Raw genomic sequence first — 26,513 nt, forward strand, 5'->3', positions numbered from 1 at the left:
AACTTTAGATATGGGAAGATATTTTAGGGGGGTTTCCCCCCCTGTGGAACAAAGCCGGATTTAAAGGTTTGCAGTGGTGAATGATTGCAACTCTTGATCCACAGCCAAAAGCATTACATTACATAAAGAGTTTTTGTCTTCATTAGGAATTAATCTGTACTAACCAACTGTCAGTTGGTGATGACAGTATATTTCCCTCCCTTAACATGGCAACAGAACATACTTAATTTATCTATTGAGCTAGATATGAAGAGTAGAAACGCACATACCTACATATTTTAAAATCATGGATGCCCACAAATGTACCATTTTATGAGTGCATTTTGCTAACTATCTGGAAATAAATTGATGTTGCTATCTAGGCCTGCTTTTTTCCCTACCTCACTGTCTTACATACCAAAAAGCATCTGCACCTCTGATTACCTACGGTTCCAATACAGTGGTACCTCAGTTTACGAACTTAATTCGTTCCGGAAGTCTGTTCTTAAACCAAAACTGTTCTTAAACCAAGGCGCGCTTTCCCTAATGAGGCCTCCCGCCGCTGGTGCCCTTCCACTGTTCGGCTTCCGTTCTTAGACCGAGGTAAAGTTCGCAAACCGGGACACTACTTCTGGTTTTGTGGAGTTTGTAAACTGAATAGTTCATAAACAGGGCTGTTCTTAAACCAAGGTACCACTGTATTTCCACACAGACAAAAATAGAATGCTAAGTGCTCTGAGAAAAGACAGAAGAACAGCAGAGAAAATACAGGAGGGCAACATTCAGATTATGACATCACGTATAAGAAAAAGTTGAGTGAACAAAGTGTAACAGTTCCACACTATATGGCTTTTGTGGATGCATCCTAGAAATGTGTCGACTTCAGTTTAGATGAGTTTCTGTGTGCACAAGGATTATGCCATTCCACACTCTCTTTAACGTAAGCCCACAACGGCCTGGTCTACACATGCAGTAGACGAGGAGGTAATGGAAAGGAAGGGTCCATACATGATGGAATGCACTTTATCATTTCAGACTGTGAGTAGAGTGTGTGTGTGCGTCACATTTTTCAGTGCCCCGTAAATTGTTTTTTAAAAATAAATAAATCTGAAATTAGAAAACTAGCAACAGCAGGGAGGGAGTTCAGATACAGTGTCTTTCTATGAGGGGCTTTTTTTAACTTGCAGAAAGCTTGCACATATATTAGTACATATTTTTTAAAAAAAATGTCACACACCCCACCAGTAGTCTGAAGTATTACAGTCCACTGTACCACCTAAGGATTCTACTATCTCATTCTTTTGGGTGTGTAGATCAAAACCAAGCTGTTTATTGTATCAAAAAGTGATTTCTTTAAAATAAAAAATAACAAGCATAACTTTTTAAGGTTATACTGCAAAACAATGTTTTATTCTGTCTTTCATTGCATTGCAATGAATGCTTGCCTGGTCATGCCTTTTGTTAAGCAGACTATTGGCTAATGGCCCAGAATGGCCAGGGTGACCTCTTCTCCAACAGGCAGGAAATAGCTGGACATTTCTTGAGTGTTTTGAATGGAAGAGAGCTATCAAGAGCCGGATATTTTCAGAGGAGTGTGGAACAGGGTCTTTAGCTTCATTTTATACTGGATTTTAATTATGAGCTACATTAGGAGCTGGTTCCTGATTGGAAACTGGGATGAAAATATAATAAATTCCAAAACATTACAAGAATACCCATTTCCCCCCACAAACCTGTTTTGGAACAACAAGTTCAGTGATTATGTCCAACCTTATGCTGCTTTTAACATGCCTTAATAGTATTTCTGTAAGCTCTTTATCATTGGTTATATCTATCTTTCTCAAAGAGAGAGAGAGAGAGAGAGAGAGAGAGAAGGACTTTTCCAAAGGAAGCAGGCAGCTTAAGGCTGCTATGACTCTGAATGGCATGACAGGGTCTGTTGTGCTCAGAGCAGGAGCAAAGTCATCTTTGACTTACTTTCGGGGATAGTAATGTGGCCTCAGCAGGGTCGCAGCTCTGCCCTTGTGACTGTCAGCTTATAGCTGAGTCACGTGAGACGGGCATATGAGTGCGAAGTGCAAGCAGATTAGCAGGAGATGTCACAAGCTGTTCAGTAGGACTGCTGTGCCTGCCGTTTTCCTGGACCAGACACTTCCGTTTCAGAGACGCTACAGCATAATAAATGGAACCGCTCAATTTGATCAACAATGCAATAGTGTGCTTCTTTTTGCAGGAAAAGTTTGAGGTGAAAGCATGAAGGCACAAATGACATTTCCTCATCCTCATATTTTATCCTTATTTTACTGACCAGAAAGAGAGTGAACTCTCCTTGGGTGTCAAGGTGAATCCTTGACTGAGTCAATATTTGAACTCAAGTCTCTCGTGCCTCTTTGAGGCTGAGGGTGGTTACACATAAGGTATTTTGTGCTGAATTGTGATGCTACGTTCTCTAGGTTTGTATGGGGCAGCCACAAGAAAAATCATCCAGTCCTATATGTTCTCCGTGGTTCTTGTATCTTTTCTTTGAACACAGAAAGTCTTCTGGTTTTCAGAACAGAAAAGTATGATAAATTTCAGAGGCATGGATGCCTTTTGTGCTCCTTTAGGGCAGTATTTTGACATGGGCAGTGACATATTTGGAAAGTGATCCTATCACAGCTCACAGCACACATTCGTGATTAAATTTATAGCCCAGTTTTTGTTATTTTAATCAAAATTCATTATTGCCAAAATGTTTTGGGGGGTGTTTTTACTTTTTGAAATATGGCAACCCTAATACGTTTATCTGGAAAAGTGTTCCAGTGATCATGAAAGGTAAATTTTAAAAATGAGGTAATAAAATGGCACTCACAACGATGTGTGCTGAGCTGCAAATGGCCCCACCCAGAGAAACTATGCCATGGCCACTGTTGTGAACAGAACAGAGTGAGATGTACAAATTGGAAAAGTACAATACTCCCATGAATGTGGAAAGTCCGTTGCAACTTCACTTGTCATTTGCAATGCAAGATCAGTGACTGGGTCATATCGCAAGGAAGCTCCTGTCTAGAAACTGCCTGAGTTGATAAAAAGTTGGCTGAATGACCACAAATGCATGGAAATTAAGAGGTCTTGTTCTTTATTGGTATCCACTATTGAGCTAAAATTTTGAATCAGAGACAGCAAATACAGTCTCAGAGCTGTCAAACAATACTATGCCTCTGCTCAAGACTGTCATTTCAGTAACTGACAATCCCAGACCCGTACCCATGTCCAGGACACATAACTCCATCTGCTAGAAACACTTAGTTTTATATTCTATACATGCACATGTGCATATTAAGTTACCTAAGGCTAAGCTCTTCAGAACAAAGTTCATTACATAGCATTTAATTGAGAGATCATGTCGACAAAACAGAATGTAGCATCTGAATAACTCTCTCCTGCCACTAGATAGGTTAAGCAAGAGAGCTTGTAAAAATAAATAGCAATCTGTAGCCAATATATTTATTTACACAGCAAGTTAAATTAACCTGTATGCACACTATTTTATTACAGTTATGACGGAAAACATTTATCCCTGGTGCAAATCCACTGGTGTTACTTGTGGCGAGCCATGGCTAGCTTGGCCCCATTATTCCTGAAAAATCCGAATGATTCATGTGTCCAAACTTTTTTCAAAGAGGGGCAGATTTGATGAAGTGAAGGGCCATAAGGGGCGACCAAAGGGCTGACCAAAGTTGTTGGCCTTTTTTTTAAGGATTGAAGTTGTTGAGGTTTTTTTTTAGGATTTTACCCCAGGAAATAAACTTCCACAGGGGCCGGACATGCCTGGTGTATAGGAAACCAGTACTAATTAGCAGCAGGCTGCTTAGTTAAGTTACACCGACCACATCTGCGCTTCACAGTAAACCAGAACCATGGTTTACTGTGCATGAATCAATTATACCTGCTCTTCTGTCCCATAGTGCTGGGAAGAAACAAACCATGGTCTCTGGCTTAGCACTACATAAAAACCAGGGATCATTATTTGTTTCACTCAAAACCACTGCAGTCAGCAGGGTAGAACAGGATGGCTTACCAAGACAGAGATTGTTGATGGTAACTGAAAAGGGATGGGAGAAGCAGCAGGGAGGTTGGTGAGAATCAGATTTGTCCTGATGCTGAACTTGCACTGCACCAACCTGTCAGCTGTCTTGACCCTCCATGCAGTGACCTCCACACTGGGAAGCCAAGTAAGCAGCACCAAACCACTTTGAAGGCCACTGCTGCTCTAAACAAATCATGATGATAAGCCAGTTTTTGTACTTGGCTGGTCAAGAATAAACCACAATCCCTCTGGTTCAGACATGATGTTATACCAGGGATTTAGGTTTGCATCCTCTATGCATTAGCAGGGAATGGAGCAAGACAGCCTAGATTACTATGTTCACCACAAACCTTTAATTATGGCTTACTGTGATATGCAAACTTGAGCCTGTATATTCATTATAAAAATAACACCCTACATTTACACTGGGCCTTAAAAAAGAATCTGAAATGTCTTAGAAATCATTCTTAGTCAATCAAGCTTTCAAAACACTCCTGTGAGGTAGGCTAGTTCATCGCCCCCTATTTTACAGATGGGGAAACTAAGGCACAATGTGGTGCAGCTACAACCCTATACCCACTTAACTGAGAGTAAGCCTCTTTGAGGCCAGGGGTTCAAAGACATGTATAGGAATTGCACAATAATGTGCCCAAAGTTATATTTGAAGTTTAGCAAGATGCAATCCTTCCTCTCCTTCTAATTGAAGAAGACTCATAAAGGTTTTTATTTTTATGAATTACATATATAAATGAGCTTCTGTTTGTGAATTGCCCTTCTTTGTACAATCCTGCACATGTGCAAAATATTGCAGCATGGGGAGAAATCAGGACCAGCACACAAGGTTACATACACAACTGGTTGGTTAATGTTGTCAGTTCTGACAAGCTTCTAGTATCTGTTGAGGGATGTGGAGATTAATTCCAGGGTTCCCTTTTGTCCTTTCTTACTACTTCAAACAAGGATCTCTGGAGTGGGGTACTTATATATTGCAAAGTAACAAAGATAAATTAGCCTATGTATCTGATACTTCTCTGCTCCATTTCCTGCATGGTTCCCAGCTTTTGATATCCCTCTCTTAATATTTACACGGGAGTCTTCATTATATATTTCCTCCTTTAAGAAAAGTCCAGAATTATTGTCTATAAAAAATTTTCTCTGTATGTGTTCCTATGTGTGCGTATTACATAACTGAAGATAACATTTCCTACATCTGACAAAAATGAGCCCACAAAATATCATGTCACAACAACCCTGTTCACCTTTAAGGCACCACTCTTTGCTGTTTTTGCATTCAGAATGAGCTTCAGGTTCATATTTCCAGTGTTATTTATCTCTAATTCAAATAAATAAGAAAAACCAGAGTACCAAAATGTAGAGCTTTGTGGGCCATGCCTAAATATGACCCTTATGTTGCAAGAAATAATCCTTTATGTTTACCTAGGCAGCCCTACTCCCCAAAAAGACAATAGCATTTAGTCCACTGAATCCCTAGAAGATGTATAACCCCTGACTGAAAAAGCCAACACATCATTATAAAGATAGGGAGGAAGTAACTTTCCTCCCGCAACATGCAGGAGTTTGTGAGGAGGGAAGAAAGATAAAAAGTGCTTGTGGAAATACACTGGGATACCTAGATATCATGTGCAACCTCACTTGTAAAAGCAGCCTTCTTAAACAGCATCCTAAGAAAACCTGCTGTTTTCAAGACAGTTTCAGTCACCATCTGAAGCCCCTCTTTTCTTATCAGGCAGATTATCTTGGGTAGTTTGTCCATAGTGGCTGCAAAACAAACCCTACATGTGTCAGCTTGCTACCCCTTATAATAAAAACCACCACATTCCCCTTAAGGGTGTAGCAGTTTCCCTTGATTTTAACATTTCATAACAAACCCCAGATCTACTCCAGATCCCTTTTAAAAGGGTAAATCTGGCCATCCTATTTCCAGCATCCACTTGTAGAAGACACATGTAGTGACTGAGATCCAAAGCCAACAGGTGCATGTTTTCAAGTATGAAAGTCAAGACTATCAAAAATTAACAAAGGAATGGGAAGCCTAAATTAACTGGCACAGGTGAACGGTCTCCAAATAGCACTGTGTGCTGCAGTGCCTCCTTTCCAATACACTCACACTCCAAAGGTGGAACTGGACGGGATTGCTTTCTCTCTCAGAGGCCAAAAAGCCTCGAAACTCACAGTGGTCTTTAAAGTATCTCCTGGGGAAATCACTGCCTTAGCATTTTCAGCAAAAGACAGACCAGTATATTAAATTAAAAAATATATAGGTGCCTGGAAATATTACTCTTGAGTATTTGTCAATGGCGTGTGTGTTTTGCATGATACGGAGTCCCTTCAGCCCTTTCTTCCTTGATGAGTTGGACTCATTATTCAGGGCCAAATGGACCACCATCTTGTCTTGCTTATCCTCCTCAGCCACCATCTGGCCTCTTGGGTACCCTTCTAGGCTATTGGTATCGGATTCACTGTAAATACCATCCAGCATCATAGTTTTGGTAGAAGGTATTCCACACGTGCATGGAAACTGAGAAAAGAGAACAATAACAGGCAGATGAAAACTCAGGCATTGCAAGAACAGAACAGGGGACAAAAATTACACCTTGATTTTATACAGAAAATTCATTAGTGTTGCAGCTGAAAATTGTATTCTCTCTTTTTCTGCAGTTTCCCAAAGTTATTATCAAGACACACTAAACCCATACAGGTGTGCTATCCATCTGCTCATGAAACCTTGTATGGGTTAAGCAAAGGTGAATTCAGGGTGAAAAATATTATTTGTGTGACATAAGATTAACAATAAGTTTTAATTCTGAAATTTTGCATCTATTTGGACTTACATTTCCTTGCAGGAAAGGTGCAAGACCAATTGTATAGGCATACTGGATATCCTTTAACTACCATATTTTTCTTATTTTCTGGAAGTCTGCAGCTCAAATAACCATCCAAATCAAAATTTGATTGAAAAATATCTGAGGATAAAGACAACCTTTCTTTTATACAGTAACACTGACTTATATAAATGACTGTAGAACTCAGAATGGTGACCACACAAATTATACTTTTCCTTTTCCTACAATTAACAAAAATATATGTCTAGCCATAAAAGCAAGGTAAAAGGTAAAGGTAAAGGACCCCTGGATGGTTAAGTCCAGTCAAAGGCGACTATTCGGTGCAGCGCTCATCTCACTTCAGGCCAAGGGAGCCAGCGTTTGTCCACAGACAGCTTTCTGGGTCATGTGGCCAGCACAACTAAACCACTTCTGGCGCAACGGAACACTGTGACGGAAGGCAGAGCACATGGATACGTTGTTTACCGCAGCAGTACCTATTTATATACTTGCACTGGTGTGCTTTCAAACTGCTAGGTTGGCAGAAGCATCCCATCCTCATCATCAAGGGGGACGCGGGTGGTGCTGTGGTCTGAACCACTGAGCCTCTTGGACTTGCCGATCAGAAGGTTGGTGGTTTGAATCCGTGTATGGGGGTGAGCTCCGTTGCGCCATAAAAGCACAGCAGCCTGGACCCAACTCTGTTCACACAAGTGGAAAACACAACAACTAATCAGCTTCAGATGAGGATGTGTATCCCCATCGGCATAAAATGATATGTCAAACCAGCTGACGGGGTCCCAAGTGAGCATTGATTGTGGTTCAGCTGCAGATCCACCTGATCAGATTCACATTGGCTGTATGTGTGGATCTCTGGTTTACTTGTTTAAATGTGGGAAAGATGCATGAGCTACCCCTTTGCACGTGACATGGAAAGTGCAAATGGGATGCATATGTCATTCATGCATCTGTTCCGGCCCCTTAATTAATAGTTAATTATAAAATTATAATTAATTAAGGTCATTTATAAGCTCCATTCAGTAGCAGGAGTCTCGGAGCAGTATGCAAATCAGAAGACACAATGAAAGCATAAAAGCAAAGCTACAGAATCACAGAAGCCACAACTTCTGTGTAACGCAAGAGGCCCGTCTATATTTTGTATCGCAAGCGTCTAGCTCCTACTATTCTATTGGCTGAATCCAGTTTTGAAATGCGCACCTGACTGGTCAGGGCTTCGTCATAATTCATCAGGAGTACCTAAAAACAATGCAGCAAACACAGGGAAATGCCATACTGAATTTCCCCCTTCTTACCCTCCCTATATTGTCTTTGCCAAAGTCCCAGGTTGCAGACTTCCCCAGTTCTGATCTTAGTTTCCTTCCCTCTGTTGTTCCTACTATCACCAACTCCTGCTTTTGTGGTGTCAGGGATTCGGAGTCAGCTTGAAAGCTCTAGACAAAAATTGTTCACACACACAGACACACAAGGGTCAGTTTTCCTCGTTCGCATTCACTAGCCCCTAATATATTAGTCAGGTGTGCAGGAAGTGCTTCTCACCTTTTCTCGCAGCTTCCTCTGCTTTCGCTCTTGCACAGTGGTCAGGTAGTTCACGGCTGCGTACTCTATCACCGAAAGGAAGACGAACACAAAACTGACCCAGAGGTAAATGTCCACAGCCTTGATGTAAGAAACTCGAGGCATGGAGGCATTGACGCCCGTGATGATGGTAGACATGGTCAGCACCGTTGTGATCCCTGAAAAGGCCCCACACAAGTGTTAAGGATTGGGTTAAATTTCAGCCAGGTCTCATAGCCACAGAACCTGATTTCAAAAAACTATGGCTCAATGTGGTACATGTGAAGTGATAATAAAGAACAGAATCCGCTTGAGGATGTGAAGACATCCTCACTGCTAAGCAATCACAGTCAGACACCAGGCACATGTCTTCAAAGAAAGAACTTGCAGATCAGTGGGTTTGACTTGAAGGAACACTGGACACCCTGAACTATTTTAGAATTAAATAACTGTCAACAAGCATCTACTGTATTATGAAGCTGAGCTTTGTTTCAGTTATTATCATTGGGTGTTAGTCTCTCCCCATTTTAGTTTGCAGAATACAGTAATTCAAGAATGAGAAACCTGTTGACCTCCAAAAGTTACTGGGCTGCAACTGCCATCCCATCAAAAGCCAGTGCGGTATACCGGTAGTGGTTAGTGTGTTGAACTACAACCTGGGAAGCCAGAGTTCAAATCTTGTGAGTGACCTTGGACCAGTCATTGCCTAACCTTAAAAAGGTAAAGGACCCCTGACAGTTAAGTCCAGTTGTGAATGACTCTGGGGTTGCTGTGCTCATCTCACTTTACTAGCCGAGGGAGCCAGCGTTTGTCCGCAGACAGTTGTTCCAGGTCATGTGGCGAGCATGACTAAGCTGCTATTGGCAAAACCAGAGCAGCGCACGGAAACGCCTTTTACTTTCCCGCCGGAGTGGTACCTATTTATCTACTTGCACTTTTTTGGCGTGCTTTCGAACTGCTAGGTTGGCAGGAGCAGGGACCGAGCAACGGGAGCTCACCCCATCCTTAGTAGGGATTAAATGAGGAGGGGGAGAGCCATGTACACCATCTTGAAGAGCTGCTTGGAGGAAAAGGTGAAATATAAATGCAATAAACAAATAATCCTTACTGACCACAGAACATGCTAGTTGAGGCTGCTGAGAATTAAAGCCCAACAACATCTGTGGGACCACAGTTTCCCTGGCCCTGCAGTAATTAGACTCTGCCTCTCACACAACTTAGGTCCATTAACTCCAATGAGTCTACTCTGAGTGTAACTTGGTTGGATATAGCCCATAGTGACTCTGTAGTTTTCCTTCCCTTGTATCCAGCTCTGCCATCTTTTATGAAAGTTGAGAGGAATCACTCACCTAATGATACTCTAGCAGGCACAGCCCTGCGATCGATCCAGAATGACACCCAAGATAGCATGACCATGAGTGTGGCTGGAAAATATGTTTGCAGCAAAAAGAAAAAGATGTGGCGACGTAACGTGAAGTTAATGTACAAGCGATTGTACCAACCTGTTAGGGAGAAAATAGCAGCTATTAAAAATGTGTGGTAGGCCTCCTTATGGCGGTATGAGCAATAACTAGGTGAGACATAGTATGTAATACAGAGATAAAAGTCCAGCAAAGAGGGGGGCGATAAAGGATGGTTCTGAAAGTACAAAAATAGAAGAACAGAAAAAGAGACAAGGGAGAAATACTAATATAATATCCTATTATATAGATAACACTTTCTGTGTGTGATTAAATTTAAAGAATTCATTTTGATTTCAGAACAAGTTTCTATTCTCATTTTACAAATACAGTATGGAGCGAGACTGAGAGTGACTTTGCCAAAGGAGTGAGGCACATAATACTGTTAGTATTAAACTACCATATAAAATGTTATTCCTTAACAGCAGGTTTGGGGTCATTAACATATACACAGAGTGCCTTTGTGCTTGTGGACATTATTATCTTAGAAGAGCGCACAGCTTTTGGTAAACTTAGTACCATCCACTGATCTCCAGTGTTTTCACACCTTTTTTGCATTTCCACATTGAAACCTACATTACAGTGGTGCCCCGCTAGACGAAAATAATTCGTTCTGCGAGTATTTTCGTCTAGCGGGTTTTTCGTCTAGCGAAGCGGCAATGTAACCGTGATTTTCGCTAGGCGAAAAAAAAAGATGAAAAATATTCGTCTTGCGAGAAAGCCCCATAGACTTTTTCGTCTTGCGGGGCAGCCTCCCGCTAGACGAATGCCTTCGTCTAGCGAGTTTTTCGTCTAGCGAGGCATTCGTCTAGCGGGGCACCACTGTATATAGAATGTGTGGATGATTTTAAAATGGCTCAGTCATGCTTTGATTGCATCCACGCATGAATGCAAATAGTTTCAAAGGTGCTTATTAAGGCCAGGCTAGAGAATAAAAAAGAGACACCTGAATGCAAATCTATCAACATGCATAGTTTGGCCCTTAGTATTATGCTTCAGGACAGATCCTGAAGTTGAGGCTGCAGTACTTTGGCCACCTTATGAGACGAGAAGACTCCCTAGAAAAAACCCTGATGTTGGGAAAGATGGAGGGTACAAGGAGAAGGGGGCGACAGAGGATGAGATGGTTGGACAGTGTTCTCAAAGCGACTAGCATGAGTTTGGCCAAACTGCGGGAGACAGTGAAAGATAGGCGTGCCTGGCGTGCTCTGGTCCATGGGGTCACGAAGAGTTGGACATGACTGAACTACAACAACATTATGCTCAATCATTTTTAAATACCCACAGAGAACATACAGTTTTTGTGGTATAGTGTTTAGAGTATTGGACAAGGATTGGAGAGTTCCAAGTTGAAATCTCCACTCAGCCATGATGCTCACTGGATGACCTTTGGCCAGTCACTATCTCTCAGCCTAACCTACCTCATAATATTGTTGTGCAGATAAAATGGGGATGGGCAAAGCTTTGAACCCTGCCCTTCAAGGAAAGGCAGGATCGTGGTGATGGTGATGGTGATGAACAAACGACGGAAAAGGGACCAGTGAAATTTTATCAGGATTTCACCAGGCAAACTTGTGAGGCTGTGTTATAAGCGTGGCAGGCATTTAGAAGAGGATTTGAAAGAAAACCTGATACCAGTGCTACTATAGAAAGCGAGTCTGGAGGTTGTATGAAATTTTTGTATCAAGAACTGAGACAAGGAGATTTTCTCATCTGTTTTTAGAGATTCATTCCCATTTTTCCAGTACAGCATCAGATCTTCATCTGTGTAAGCATCTGTGGAAGGTAGTGATGGGACAAAAATAATATTACATTTATAGGTCAACAGCAAAATAGTGAAATAGTCAGATGAATCAATGGCTTAATGTGTGAGGACAATAAAATAATCTGTTGTGTGTTTTTAAAAAAATATATAATGGACCTGGGTGCTGGCTAGTACTGATACTAATCTCCTGTATTTTTATCTTGTGGACCACCCCGAGATCTTCAGATAAAGGGTGGTTTATATATAAATAATACCGGTAATAATCTCACATAACTAAACTGGGGTTCTTAAGAAAACAGGCAAACATTGGACAAAGGAGGAGGAAGTATTATTATACAAACATGCTTGATTAGTGTATCTCTATTCTCAAATTTAAAAATGGTTTATGCGGCAATCCTACATACATTTATAAAGAAGTAAATCCTGTGAGCTCAATGTGATTCACACTCAAATCTGCTTCATCCTATGCACATTTACCCAGAAGTAAATCCACTCTTTTCGATTGGGGTTATTCCCAAGTAGGATTGGGTGAATCTGTCTATTTTGGCTTCGCTCTGTTTCTCATTTTCACAGTTTTAAGTTATCCACATCATCAAGAGTTTACTGTTAATTTCTCACAATATACACAGTTTTGTATGCAATTTCTTTATATATATGCATAATTTCTTCATATATGCATTTTTGTACAGATTTCCTGGCTGGAGAACTGCTTTGCAAAATTTAGAGAAGTGCGAATCTCAAAGATTGGCTGTGTTTTAGTGATGATGAGATAGGTTCTCCTTCAAATGCGAACTAAACCGAATTTCTCCCTATTCCTACTTCCAAGTAGCCATACATAGGATTGTAACCTTATGGTTCCGTCTCTCTCCTTCAAGGACTTTGGGAATAACAAATCTATAAGTGTGATGTGCTTGGGACCTTTTTTAAAAAATGAAACTGTAATTTTAAACATTGCACACTACCCTGAGTGTTACTTTTGTTCCAGATGGGTGAGACATGTACACGTGCATGCATGCATGCATACATACATAAAAATTGTTAATTCTCAGCACTCTCAGCAGATGACAGTTCCCAGGATTCTTTGCACAGCAGCCATGAGAATTGCACTGTTATAGAAACAGTATCATTTGTAGTGTGCATATAGGTGAAACTCAAAAAATTAGAATATCATGGAAAAGTCCATTTATGTAAGCAACTGCTTTCATTAGTTACTGGAGTTTAATATATGAGATAGACTCATGACATGCAAAGCGAGATATGTCAAGCCTTTGTTTGTTATAATTGTGATGATTATGGCATACAGCTGTTGAAATTGTTAATTTGGGGTTCTCATCAGCTGTACACCATAATCATCACAATTATAACAGATAAAGGCTTGACATATCTCGCTTTGCATGTCATGAGTCTATCTCATATATTAGTTTCATCTTTTAAGTTGAATTACTGAAAGAAATGAACCTTTCCACGATATTCTAATTTTTTGAGTTTCACCTGTATACACAAAATTGTTGGAACATGGCATGGCCAAACAGTAATAGTAAAAAGGATCTTGCCATATACCATGAGTGGTGAACCTTTTTTCAGCCTGAGGGAAACCTTCCAGAGGACACATGAATGTAAATTTTATGGTTCACACAGCAATTAAATCTCTTCCAGAGTCAGGGATCCTCAGCATTAACACCTGCATTACTGAAAATGCCTGTTCCACCTCCTAGACTCCGTGGTCTGCAGGATGTTCCACTGGTTTCCCCTCGGTTACAGTGACATAGACATTTACCTAGACTTATATCCAGTCTCTGATATGCTGGATTATATGCTTGATCAGCTCTTATATGACTACATTTTTTGCCTTGTGGTGCACAGTCACCGGCAGATCCCATGGATCCTATGTTCACTTTAACATGCACACTTCAAAACAAATCCATAAGGAATTGAGTAGACATCTAGGAAAACATTGCAGATAGAAACATGAATGCCACATACAGCTTTCGAGCTCCAGAGTACAAGTCTGCGAATCTAGTGGAAATCTGCTGAAGTCCATGTTGCACATGGCTGTAACCGTGATCCTAGAAATTCCAAAAAGAAAAGTCAGGTTTGCTAGGTAGGGAATAGGACTGAGTCACAGGTGCAGGGAAAATATAGAAATATTGTACCCTCCCCAATCTCTGTACTTGGGGCAGGCTGCAAGTTTTAATTGATTCAATTGGTAGATTAATAAGATTACAGTGTAATTGCAGATTAATTAGTGGAGCTGCGATAACCAAGATCACTGTGGAGGCCACATGCACTAGGTTTTTCTCCTTATTTCAGATATTATATTAATTCCTGTCTTGCCACATGCTATACAGCGGAACAAGGGCTCCTGAGTGTGTTAGTTAAAACGCCTGTCAGATATTAACCATCAAATATTGTTATTACATTGTAGAGCTATTCCGAGATATTTCTGGGCAAACAATACAGTGCTGTTCACATTGAGCTAATTGGTGCGCTTTTCACCTCATACTATAGAGCACATGGCCATCTGGGAACACACGCAGCATGATGTTGTCAGTGGTTGTGTCATGAATGAAGGATCTCTTTGAGTGAACGAAGAAGACATCTGGCACCCAGATCTTCTTCACCAGCCTTCCATCAAAAGTCATGCTTTTGTTAGTATGACTGGGAAAGGAGAGGCGCTCATCCTTCCAGTAATGCCTCAGGTACAGTGTCATCGTAAAGTCCTGCAACGAGAGGAAGAAAAAGGGGAGAAAATGTGTCTTGTGATTATACACTCCACACATGTGAAAAAAATGAGTAGAATGGATGAGGAGAAAGTCCAAATGATGTATCCACTGCTGAGGACCAAATATCAGGTATGGAATCACTGTTTGTCTTTAGCAGCATACCGGAGGACTGAAATGCCTTTCTTGTCCTCCTCACTTGTTTACCTGTTTATGAACACATAACACACATAGCTGCTTCTTTGTTTAAAGTCAAACCTATAATGATATCTCTATCTGTGGTAATCTCATAATGATATTAGTTGTAAGAAATAATTAAAAGTCAAGAGTGGGACACCTTACATTTACCTGGAAGCAAAATATTGGGGGGTTTTCTGACTAGGCACAAGTAATCAAACCTTAATTGAAAATTACATACCATATCAACCTCAGAAATACTGTCCAAACTTTCAACCTGCACGTCCACCCCAACAGGAATAGCAGGGCCTATGACAGAGTGAAATTGAACTATTAAAAACCACCTATTATTAAAAAACCTATTATTATACAAATATTTACATAAAATTGCCATTAAATATGCCATACGAAACCACACAGTACCACACCATATAAATATCTTATTAATACATTAACTATTAATATCTATCTTCAGCATTTCATAAATATCCTTTAAAAAACTAGAGTCCTTAAATATACATATTAGTATGATCTCACGAAAATTTCCAAAATATACTATGTAACTGAATATATATACTATGTAACTTTCTATAGCTGCACAGATATACTACAACAATGGAATTGGATATACTACAACAATGGAATTGCTGGACTCCATTTATTTATTCTTTCCTGCTTTTGTTTTGGATATTATTACATATCTGACAGCTTCCAAGCGTTAGTTAATTGTAGAAGCTGCTAATAATATTCCTAGAAGAAGAGTTGTTAGCACTGTGTTTTAAATTGCCATTTGACTTTTGTAAAGTCTACATCCTGACATCATGCACAAATCACATAGTGTTTATGTTCAAGCATAGCGGAGCACTTTTTATATAATCAAAAACAATATAAATCCAGCAACCTCAAGCCCTGCCTGGGTGGGTTTAGAAGGTTGTCCATGCTGCAGACCATACTGTTGAATTAAGCATCTGGTGATGAGTCACAGGAAGATGTCAAGAGATTTCTGATCTCGCTAATCCTTGCGGTCATTAGAAAGCTGCTAGGTTTTTAATCCTGTCTCTGCTTCCAACTAAACTACACAGTGGTAGAAGGGGGGTCGGGGCAGCGGGGGACACGCTGCTCCAGATGATTAGTTAAATTCGTCACCAACTAACACTATAGAGGGGGAAACAAAATAAAACTCTAAAGTACAGGGATTTATATATATATAAAGCTAGAGAGTTCCAGAAAAACATCTACCGGTACTTCTGCTTCATTGACTACGCAAAAGCATTTGACTGTGTCGACCACAGCAAACTATGGCAAGTTCTTAAAGAAATGGGAGTGCCGGATCACCTCATTTGTCTCCTGAGAAATCTCTATGTGGGACAAGAAGCTACAGTTAGAACTGGATATGGAACAACTGATTGGTTCAAAATTGGGAAAGGAGTACGACAAGGCTGTATATTGTCTCCCTGCTTATTTAACTTATATGCAGAATTCATAATGCGAAAGGCTGGACTGGATGAATCCCGAGCCGGAATTAAGATTGCCGGAAAAAATGCTGATGATACTACCTTGATGGCAGAAAGTGAGGAAGAATTAAAGAACCTTTTAATGAGGGTGAAAGAAGAGAGCGCAAAATATGGTCTGAAGCTCAACATCAAAAAAACTAAGATCATGGCCACTGGTCCCATCACCTCCTGGCAAATAGAAGGGGAAGAAATGGAGGCAGTGAGAGATTTCACTTTCTTGGGTTCCATGATCACTGCAGATGGTGACAGCAGTCACGAAATTAGAAGACGCCTGCTTCTTGGGAGAAAAGCAATAACAAACCTAGACAGCATCTTAAAAAGCAAAGACATCACCTTGCCGACAAAGGTCCGTATAGTTAAAGCTATGGTTTTCCCAGTAGTAATGTACGGAAGTGAGAGCTGGACCATAAAGAAGGCTGATCGCCGTAGAATTGATGCTTTTGAATTATGGTGCTGGAGGAGACTCTTGAGAGTCCCATGGACTGCAAGAAGATCAAACCTATCCATTCTCAAAGAAATCAGCCCTGAGTGCTCACTAGAAGGACAGATCCTGAAGTTGAGGCTCCAGTACTTTGGCCACCTCATGAGAAGAGAAGACTCCCTAGAAAAGACCCTGATGTTGGGAAAGATGGAGGGCACAAGGAGAAGGGGACGACAGAGGATGAGATGGTTGGACAGTGTTCTCGAAGCTACTAACATGAGTTTGGCCAAACTGCGAGAGGCAGTGAAGGATAGGCGTGCCTGGCGTGCTCTGGTCCATGGGGTCACGAAGAGTCGGACACGACTGAACAACAACAAAAGAAAGGATATCTGGCAACCAGTGTCAGCTGTGGTGGGCCCTGGCATGACCCACAGCAGCCCAGGTTGTCAAACTGGGGTGTGTTTGCTGCTACCTACATCATCTGCCACCCTTGGGTGGTCATTTGGGGAAGTGGGCGCTGGGCTGGGCTTCAGCTGCAAAGTCTAGCCTTAGCTGCATCACTGCAGAGAAGCTTCTTGTGAGCCAAGATCTTGTAAGGATGTGGGGGCTGTCATGGTGCTTTGAAGAACTTGCTTCTCTCCCCCCCCCACCTGCCCCTTTCATATACTGCAATCCTACATCTGAATGAACCCAGCAGGGTTGACGTCACTCCAGCTTTTACATTTGTGTACACAACAACATTACGTCAGCCATTCAGCATGGATGACTGGAAGGTTCTGTAGGTTAGGATTAAGTTCTGCTGGCAGGGCTCTGCAGAGAAGCTTACGTCTGCTGTACCTGCCCGCTAGGCTCCAGGCTGTGGTGGCTAATCCTGTCGTTCCGTGAGCAACATTTGCTATATTTTTATTTTCAAATAGTGATTGGATTTTAGATCTCCTTTAAGAGGCAAGAGATTAATAATCTGGGAGACTGAAGCCCAAACTTGACCTTGCATGAAAAATAAGCAGAGTTTTAATTATACCAATGATCAGGTACAAGGTGGCTCCCATCCACTTTGATTTGGAATGTTTTATAGATTTCATTTCAAGGAAAGGACATGCTAAATTTGGTTGTGCTCGCTCCTTCACTGAATCAGTGACCAAACAGCATCAAAAAGGAGCACAGTTGTAGTGTCTAAACAGCGCAGAAGTTTAGACACTACAACTGTCTAAACTTCTGCGCACTTCTTTTGACAATGTGCCCCCAAACCTGCAAAAGCAGGAACCGGAAAGGAAGGCACATGCAGCATCAATCTAACATGGAAGCTACCAGGGACGCTGGTGGCGCTGTGATCTAAACCACTGGGCCTCTTGGGCTTGCCTATCGGAAGGTCGGCGGTTCAAATCCCCATGACGGGGTGAGCTCCCGTTGTTTGGTCCCAGCTCCTGCCAATCAAAATGCAAGTAGATAAATAGGTACTGCTCCGGCGGGAAGGTAAACAGCGTTTCCGTGCACTGCTCTGGTTCGCCAGAAGTGGCTTAGTCATGCTGGCCACATGACCCGGAAGCTGTACGCCGGCTCCCTTGGCCAGTAAAGCGAGATGAGTGCCACAACCCCAGAGTCATCTGCGACTGGACCTAATGGTCAGGGGTCCCTTTACCTTTACCAGAATATACACAAGTTAGGCTATCCCTGTCCAGATAAGGGCACAGCTGAGCCACCAGCAAAAGGTGATGGAAGGCACTTTGCACCACTGAGGCCACCTGAGCCTCAAGCGACAGCAAAGGCTCCAGAAGTACCCCCAAGCTATGTAACTCATTCCTTCAGAGGGAGTGCAGCCCCATTTTTATCTGCAGAGCCCTGCTCTGGTGCCCACAGGATCATTTCCCCTGCCTCTTCCTGCTGCCAAATTGCTGCTTGAAATAAACATGTCATAGGCAATGCATCAAGCCACAGAGTGTGCTTAATGGCTGCAGTCTGTGTGTCATGCCCACGACATTTTCTCCATCTTGCAAACATGCCAACAGGCACCCAAAAGATGGCAGAACCTGCTTTTAGTTCATATGTGCCAATTAAATGTCACCCACTAGGAACTGACTGGTACTACACTGGGTGGGGAATAAACCATATCACAGGAACTGTATTAGGCTGTTCTTCAACAGAAAAGATATAGCTATTTTAAGTATCAGCTAAAGCTGCTTATTCATGGACTCCCTATAAAATAGAGAGATGTCCTAGATGAAATGCTTACAGTGAGAGTTTGAGGAAGGGAGCCCAAATGAAACATTTACATAATCTTTAGATATTAATATTTGTAGTAAATAATACCTGAACATCTGCTAGCTCTGACAAGGTCATTGGCACTGAGATAACTCTGAAAGGGTCAAATCAAATGTGCTCTCCTATTAGGACAGGAAAAGGCTCTGCCACATGCAAGGAAAGGAGAAGTCAGATGCATGAGGTGAACAGAGAGATTTTAGATATATATTCATATGGGATCCATATATCCTGTATGGTGGGATGTGGTGGACATGCCAAAATGAGACAAAGACCCATCTATACTGCCATTTGATGTGGACACTAAGCTTCCTGTACCTCTATGAATGGATGGATGGATGGATGCATGAATCTTTATTTGCGTCAGCCATCGGCCATAGCAATAAAACAACATCCATTCATTTTCCATTGTCCATGTGATATTCTGCACAAAATCAATGCCTTCCCACCACTTTCCTCCCCCTTAGTCCGAATTTTCTCATACTGTCTCCTTTTCAGAGTATCCCTAGTATAACAAAATCCAGATTCAGGGTGGGGAAAGTATGGCAAGGCAGTGATTTAGAGGAGTGCATCATATGGGCAATGGAGAATTAATTGAAGTACAGGAAGCTACCACATTAAACAACAGTAGGGATGATACCCAAGAGGTACATCCTAAGAGCTGTGACCCAATCACTTAGGTAAACACACTGAGCTGCTGACACAAATTACATGGTAAATCCATAGCTCCAGTCAAAGTTGTACCCATATTTCTTTGTGTGCATGCCTACAGTTAAATTCAGCTCGGTGCTTGCATACTGCATCTGCCACTAACATGCTTTCATGGTTACAGATATAAATGGTGCAGTTTAGAAAAGGTCAGTGCAACACCCCTCCAGTTACCTCCAAAGGCTGGCCTCATGGTGAAATCATGGTCATCTACCCTCAGGAGCTGTTCACTTTTTCCTGTCCGAGTTTTGGTCATGTCATGGTTCTTCTTATATATGTGACTAAAATAGAAAGCAAAAGCACCAACTGTCACTCCTAGTCATCCAACATCTAACAACAACAACAACAACAACACTGAAATTCTACAGTATATAACTTGGATATTACAATGGAAGTTGAAGTACTTCCAGACTGTCACTATTTTGCGGGTGGGATTCAAGCACAAGCCAGCAAATTTAGTTTGAACAATAAAAGTGAATTTGGTGTTCTTGCACAAAATGCAACGTTTGTGCAAACTATTCAGGATGAATCCTCAGTAAACAGGTTGAATGGAAGTGACCTTATAGTTAACTAGCATAGTAGCAAAAAGACAGCAGAGCAACCTCTTGATATAAAAGTGAATATAACATACATATGTGGAAATTTAATTATAGTCCAGCTAAAGGTATACAGGGGTCAGTTAGGTAAGAGGAAAACGTCTAGTTTTCTAATCACTACTGATTTAAGAGCGGGGATTAGAATAAATTAAGACCCAAGAGCCCTTTGCTCTAGCAGTGAGATCTGCAAAGTTGTACATACTACTGCTACAGTCAGAAACAGATAATTTTTTGCCAGCCCCAGCTAGCACTAGCTGAGACTGATGGGAGTTCATTGAGTTTGGTCCAAACTTGTGTGGCCCCAAACAGCCTCTTAGTAGTGATTGATTTCTAACATTTCGAAGTATTCATAATATGGAATGAGGCTAGTACACTGTAAGCCTTTGTGGGGCAGCCATATTTGTGAGTTAAGTAACATATGCTCAAGCTCAATAGGTGAAGATCTCCACCACATCATTCCCCATGCCCATCTAAGAACAGGAAGCAGGAGTGTGGAGACTTACAAAATGGTGGCCCCAGTCTTCATTAGTAGTGTACTACCGCCAAACATTACAGTCGGGAGCGGGAATTGGTTGCTATGGGAGATGCCATTTTGGGCAGTATGTCCTTGTCACAAACACTTTCAGGGGTGCTATCCAATGTGCAAAGCAACATGCCAGTGGGGAAATCATGGATTAGCACACTAAGATCCCTTTGTTGTCTCCCATTAACCAGATTGCAAACTTCTGAAGCAGGGAGCCTCAGGCATTCATGGAAGCTCATGGAACAATTTAGAGCCCTAATCTTCCAGAATTCTGAGTTGTGCATGGAGGACGTTCCATGCTTGCCCTCTAACTTGTGGAGAGTGATTGAGACTGTGGTGCAGAGCTTAGCACACACATGACTACTATAGTGTTGTCTTTAAATATGAGTAGAGCATCTGAGGTTGTTATTGGCATCCATCTATCTCGAGACGCAAGAGGCAATGGAGTGTGCCTCTGGGGGTGAAGTCAAAGTGCTGTGTTTGCAGCACCAAAGTGGCCTCCCCAGGGTGCAAGCTTGAACAGTTTGTATGGAGGTCCTGGGATGCCCAGATGACAAGACCTCGGCCTTGCTGATGTGGTCAAAATGCTGGATATAATGTGTGTTCTGGATATAGGCAAGGGGTGGGAAGGCCTGAAGAAGAGGAGACATTTTTGAACCTGATGTTAAAAACTAATAGGGAGCCAGTGCAAAGAATGAACGAGATTGGAGGTTGAGGCTATGATCACAGAAGTTGGAGAGGGCTTTCTGGATCAGTTGAAGAGAATCACTATAGCAGGAAATGAGTGACAACAATTTTAACTGAATACAGAGAGATGCTGGAGGTCTTGGAGGAAGAAGCAACATCTTCATTTAAAAGCCCCCACCTCCAATCACTTGGCTACAATCCACCCACTCAATATGACCATCCAATTCCTCCCATATGCTTTTTGTTTGAGGCAGTAAAAGGGCGCAGCTAGCATTAATCTGAATGTTCCAACATTATGTTTCTTCTTCCACAGCGTGCACCTTAACTGTACTTATTTAGTAGGTCTTCACTAGTATGCAAGCTTATGTTTGAAATTGTGAATAATTATAATGATTGGGAGTTGTATTTGTTTGGTGCACAGAAAAAAATGTTTTCCTAGTGCTTTCTAAATGTTAAATGAAATTGTGCCTTCTAAATTTTAAAGTAAAAGTGGTCAGGGGTTAAAAAAACAACTATGTATTTTTAAGCTAATTGCTGTGTGCTGACAGGTCTCACAAAAAACTGGTTTATTCCACTTCTGTGCCCCACAACGACGAAGAGCTACAAACAGCATAAAACAAGTACAACACTTTTAATCTGAGAAATGTTGGAAGGATAGGGAAAGGAAGATTTTATGAAGCCCACTGCCATATGAAATAATGCCATTATTTGTTGAAGCAGAAAGCATTAATCGATTAACAGCTTGATAGCAGATTAAAAATAGAATTCCAATTAATCAGAGTCTGCCATCTGGAGCATTCCCAATGCCACTTACAAGGCCACAACCAGCTCTCCAAATTGGCTCCTTCCTTCTATGGCAGGATCTCCCTTCCTTCATGCGGAAGAAGGGGTCTTTGAGGAAACCTTGATCCCTCTAGGATGCTTCTGCCCAGAGAGTAGGTCAAAAATCCAGAAATGAGCTGGCCCTACTGCTAGGCTGTGTGCAGCAGCCACCTCAGGTAGCAGTTGCCGAGACAGTCAGTGGCATTGAGGTGTTGGACAGAGCTACATGTGCCACATGACCTGACCTGCACCCCCTAAGCCAGTCTCTGCTGTCCTAAATTGTGGTGGAGGATGCTGATGTTGTCCAATTGCCAGTGTTTGAAGTGAGAGTTAACCACCTATCTTTGCTGGCTCCCAGTACATTTTTGAGCACAATTCAAAGTGTTGGTGTTGATCTTTAAAGCCCTAAACGGCCTTGGTGCTATACACCCAAAGGAGCCCCTCCACCCCCATCGTTCAGCCCAGACACTGAGGTCCAGCTCCAAGGGCCTTCTGGTGGTTCCCTCACTGCAAGAAGTGAAGTGAGAGGGAACCAGGCAGAGGGCCTTCTCAGTAGTGGCACCCACCCTGTGGAATGCCCTCCCATCAGATGTCAAGGAGATAAATGACTATACAACTTTTAGAAGACACCTGAATGCAGTCCTGCATATGGAAGTTTTTAACATTTGATTTTTTATTATGCTTTGTTGGAAGACACCCAGAGTGGCTGGGGCAACCCAGTCAGATGGGCAGGGTACAAATTTTATTTATTTATTTATTATTAATTATTATACATTATTTGCAGCAGGGCTGGGGCGCTCCAGATGCTGATGCGGCTACAACTCTCATCCCTGACCACTGGCCATGTTATTCCGTTTCTGATAGTTGAATGAATGACATTAAACAATACACACAATGCCACATATAAATGGTATATTAAAGCTGTTTATTCTCATTTTAAAAATTCTGCATAGGATAGAAGTGCCCATTTTTGAAATGTACCAATAGGTACCAATGTACAGCAATTTCTTGATATAGTGATGGGACAGTTCCCGTGTATACTTTTCACCATGGAGGATTACATGTGAGAAATGTTATGACTGGAGTGGAATAGACACATGGATTATTACAGGTCAGATTCAGGAGCAGGAGACAGGAATCTAAGCAAGAGATCTTGTTTCATACCAAAGGGTATTCCTCCATAAAAAGAAAAATGTATTGAAGAGTCAGCTCTTAGGAACCTTAAATTGTGCAAAACTATGAACAAGAATCCAGTGCCCATTTATGCATCTGTAGGCCCTTCCTGGATAAGTATGGTCCTGCAGCTTTTAATATAAAGGGTGAAATTCAAACAGTGCACCATTGATTTAAGCAGAGGTTGATGGGATCTCTGTGTAAGTCCCTGTAAAAACAATGGACCCTGCTTGGATGATTGCACCTACAATGTTGTAACATTTCAAATCTGAATTAATTATTAACAAGCTGCTTTGTGGAGGCTTTTTCTCCCTTTGAAAATCAGGGTATAAATGCTGTCTTAAATTCTTTCCTAAACAGCAAAGAAATGATCAGTCTTTGTAATCAACAACATTCCCAATTACTTGCACAGTAAAGATGTCACAGGAGGGCAAGAGAATGAGGCCAATATGAGGTGAACTAGTTTTGCAGGAGAGAATGTAATCTTCCACCAACAATGGCGGTCCAATAAAATAAATCAGCTCACCCATTGTGAATCTCTTACCCACTGGGACGAAGTTAGTAATCACTTCATGTGCGAAGCTTGAGAGCAACATGCTCTAAGTTCACAGTGTCAGGCTGAAGAAAACACAACTAATAAAAAGATGAAGGTCACAGTGTTTCCATTTAATAAGATGGATTAACCCAACTTTGTTTACAAGGTCTTAACCAGGCAAATGGTCCTGTAAGATGCAGTTGTCACTGGATGACATAACTCAGTATAAATAGGATAATATATACTTGGGGTTGCTTAGCAGTTTGGGGAAGATTATCTTTTTCTAATATAAACCATTCACCATGCCACTGTGATATTAAATCTGATAAAACTTTACTAAGACCTTTTAGCTGTTTGGTACATGCTTACAGTACAAAAAAAAAAGTGAGGCTCACCAAATAATTTGCAATAACAAAAAGTAGAATTTATAAATATGTGTATTAGGCATTTATACATAAAGAAAAATAGATGTTTAACCAACAAAACAAGAAGCCCAAACACCAAACAAATAAAACAGGAAAGCTGTAATCCTCTGCACATCTATTTACTAATAAGAACCACTGAACTAAGAGTTCTTCTCTCTGAGTAGACATGCATAATTTCAGGGAGCACATCCTGAAACTGATACAGGCAAGATATTTAGAGAAGTATATTTTATGTCTTATATTTTATACCTTCGGATCTACAATAGGCTTTGGTCAAGATAAAAAAGCAGTCCTATGGGTTGTTTTGAAGTAACAGAGCAGTGGATGCAATTTCAATATTTAGTGTTCATGTCTGAGAATCCATAATCACATTATCTTTTAAAATTCTTGGAAAAAGAATCATTATAATAGCTCTCAAAGCAGTAATGCAATTTAGTGTTATTTGAGGAACTAGAGTTTTACCTGTCTTTCACACCAGCAGTTATAGTGCATGTACTTTTCAGGCACACCATGCAATATATAGCAGAACTACAAGTATTGAGGATTTTCTTGGTGAAAATATATAGTGAAAGCTGAGGAAGTGATGTTAATTTAGCTACTCCTTACCTTATTTGCGGCAGCTCTACTTGTCCTGTCCATCTCCTTTTCCTGTGCTTTCGGCTCTCCACAAGGAAGAACAAACAAATGATCAGCAAAATTAGTTTTGCAAAATAAGGCATTCCGTGGGAATCACTCCTCCACTGTCCTTCAGTCCCGTAACCGCCTGCCGTGTAAGTACACGCTGGTTTAAACATTGAATCAGCTGCATCTCCAGCATCTCACATTTATCAGAGTGATCATTGTTAGAAAGAAAACTGCTTTTCTGCTTTAATATTTTAAACCTGCTTTCCAGGGCTTCCTACTCAGAGCTCTTCCTTTCCTTGCTGCTCAGGGATTGGCCATTACTCATGAAGAAGTTAGTCCTATCTGGCAACATTTCCACTGGGTCCTAAACGAGTGCTTTTGCAGAAAGCCATTGGATAAAAAGAATGCAACTCCATCTGCCAGTTTTGTTTTAGCCACTAATCTCAGAATTGCACAATCCTTCTGCCAGACTGCAAAACCATCTCTCTGTTGTTTTTTATTAGGGAGGCTGGATAGACTGTGTGCCTTACAGAGAGCATTCTTCAATGAGAGGCAGGTGCTTACATATTTATGATGCAGCAAACATAGCTGGTGTTACTGTACTGCAGTTTGTGATCTTGTAGTTAAGTTAGCCATCTAAAAGAGCTGCCAGCATGCAAACTGTTCACTCTGCTTTTTAAAATCATAGTCTTTCAGTTTTATCCTATTTTTAATCAATGCTTGTAAATAATCTTTTGTAAACTGCTGTGTGAGGTTTACTTGAAAAGCAGTATACAGGTACCTTAAACTGATAAGTAACAAATCAAGTGCCATTTTCTATAACAGGAGGAAAATGCTAGTTAACAACATAAGTGAAGTGGCTTAAATTGTTTGTTTTTAGAGCACTCGCAGTTGGTTTCTGATCCTGAAAGGTCATAACAAATGCAGGTAATAATGCTTATGCAGTACATTTTGAGCTTTAATTTTCAAACTTTCTATACACTCACTATCTCTGTCATCCTTGGGGCAACTCCATAAGGTAGACCAGTTTTTATTAACATATTGCAGATGGGTGACTGAGGCTGGGAGAGTGTGGTGGCTTCCCTAAGGCTGTTACAGTGAGATAGCTTCTGAAATGGGGATTTCTGTGGTCAAACACCTAGCCGCTATAACAGCTCTCAGGACCTCAAAGATTAAAATTAGAAGTTAAATGTCAACTTTAACAATCCTTTGTTTTCAAAATAAAATGTTATTTAGTCAGAGTTGTTTTGAATTACTGCATAGCCAGGCAGCGCCACTTGCATTTCTGTGTTAAGCAAATTCAAGGAAGAAAATAATTTGGATTCATGAGATTTGAATATTAATAGTTGTGTAGCTTCTGCTTTGATGTGGCATCTCCATATCTCAGGCCAAGATTATGTGTTCTATTACAGGGACCAGACTTGATCTTGATTGTTCTAAGGGCAGTTTTTGTAAGCCACATATTCTATAGCATGTATTTGTAGAATAGGCGCTATAAGTGGAACTCACAACCAAATATTGCAGTACGGTATGATCATGTTCATGTTTTAAGGCAGGCCATTCCATTCCCCCCTTCCTACAGCAGTCAGCCAGCATCCTATGTCCGTCTTTACGAGCATCTTTAATCTTCATTGGTCTGCT

General features: G+C 41.2%; 1 protein-coding gene across 2 annotated transcripts; it reads right to left on the reverse strand.

Moving 5' to 3' along the window:
• Positions 1-5,980: 5,980 nt before the first annotated feature.
• Positions 5,981-25,698, reverse strand: LOC117043585 (gamma-aminobutyric acid receptor subunit rho-2). 2 transcript variants are annotated; one of them, XM_033143412.1, is made up of 10 exons: positions 24,855-25,698; positions 19,662-19,768; positions 14,830-14,897; positions 14,188-14,411; positions 13,675-13,757; positions 11,562-11,702; positions 9,816-9,968; positions 8,449-8,645; positions 8,205-8,342; positions 5,981-6,587 (listed from the first exon to the last, which is right to left on the reverse strand). In XM_033143412.1, the coding sequence occupies exons 1-10, from the start codon at positions 25,040-25,042 to the stop codon at positions 6,288-6,290; spliced, it is 1,599 nt and encodes a 532-aa protein (XP_032999303.1). In that variant the 5' UTR covers positions 25,043-25,698; the 3' UTR covers positions 5,981-6,287. The 2 variants fall into 2 exon arrangements, with proteins under 2 accessions (XP_032999303.1, XP_032999304.1); XM_033143413.1 differs by lacking the exon at positions 8,205-8,342.
• Positions 25,699-26,513: the final 815 nt, after the last annotated feature.

The sequence above is a fragment of the Lacerta agilis genome, chromosome 3 (genome assembly GCF_009819535.1).
Source record: "Lacerta agilis isolate rLacAgi1 chromosome 3, rLacAgi1.pri, whole genome shotgun sequence".
Lineage (NCBI taxonomy): Eukaryota > Metazoa > Chordata > Lepidosauria > Squamata > Lacertidae > Lacerta > Lacerta agilis.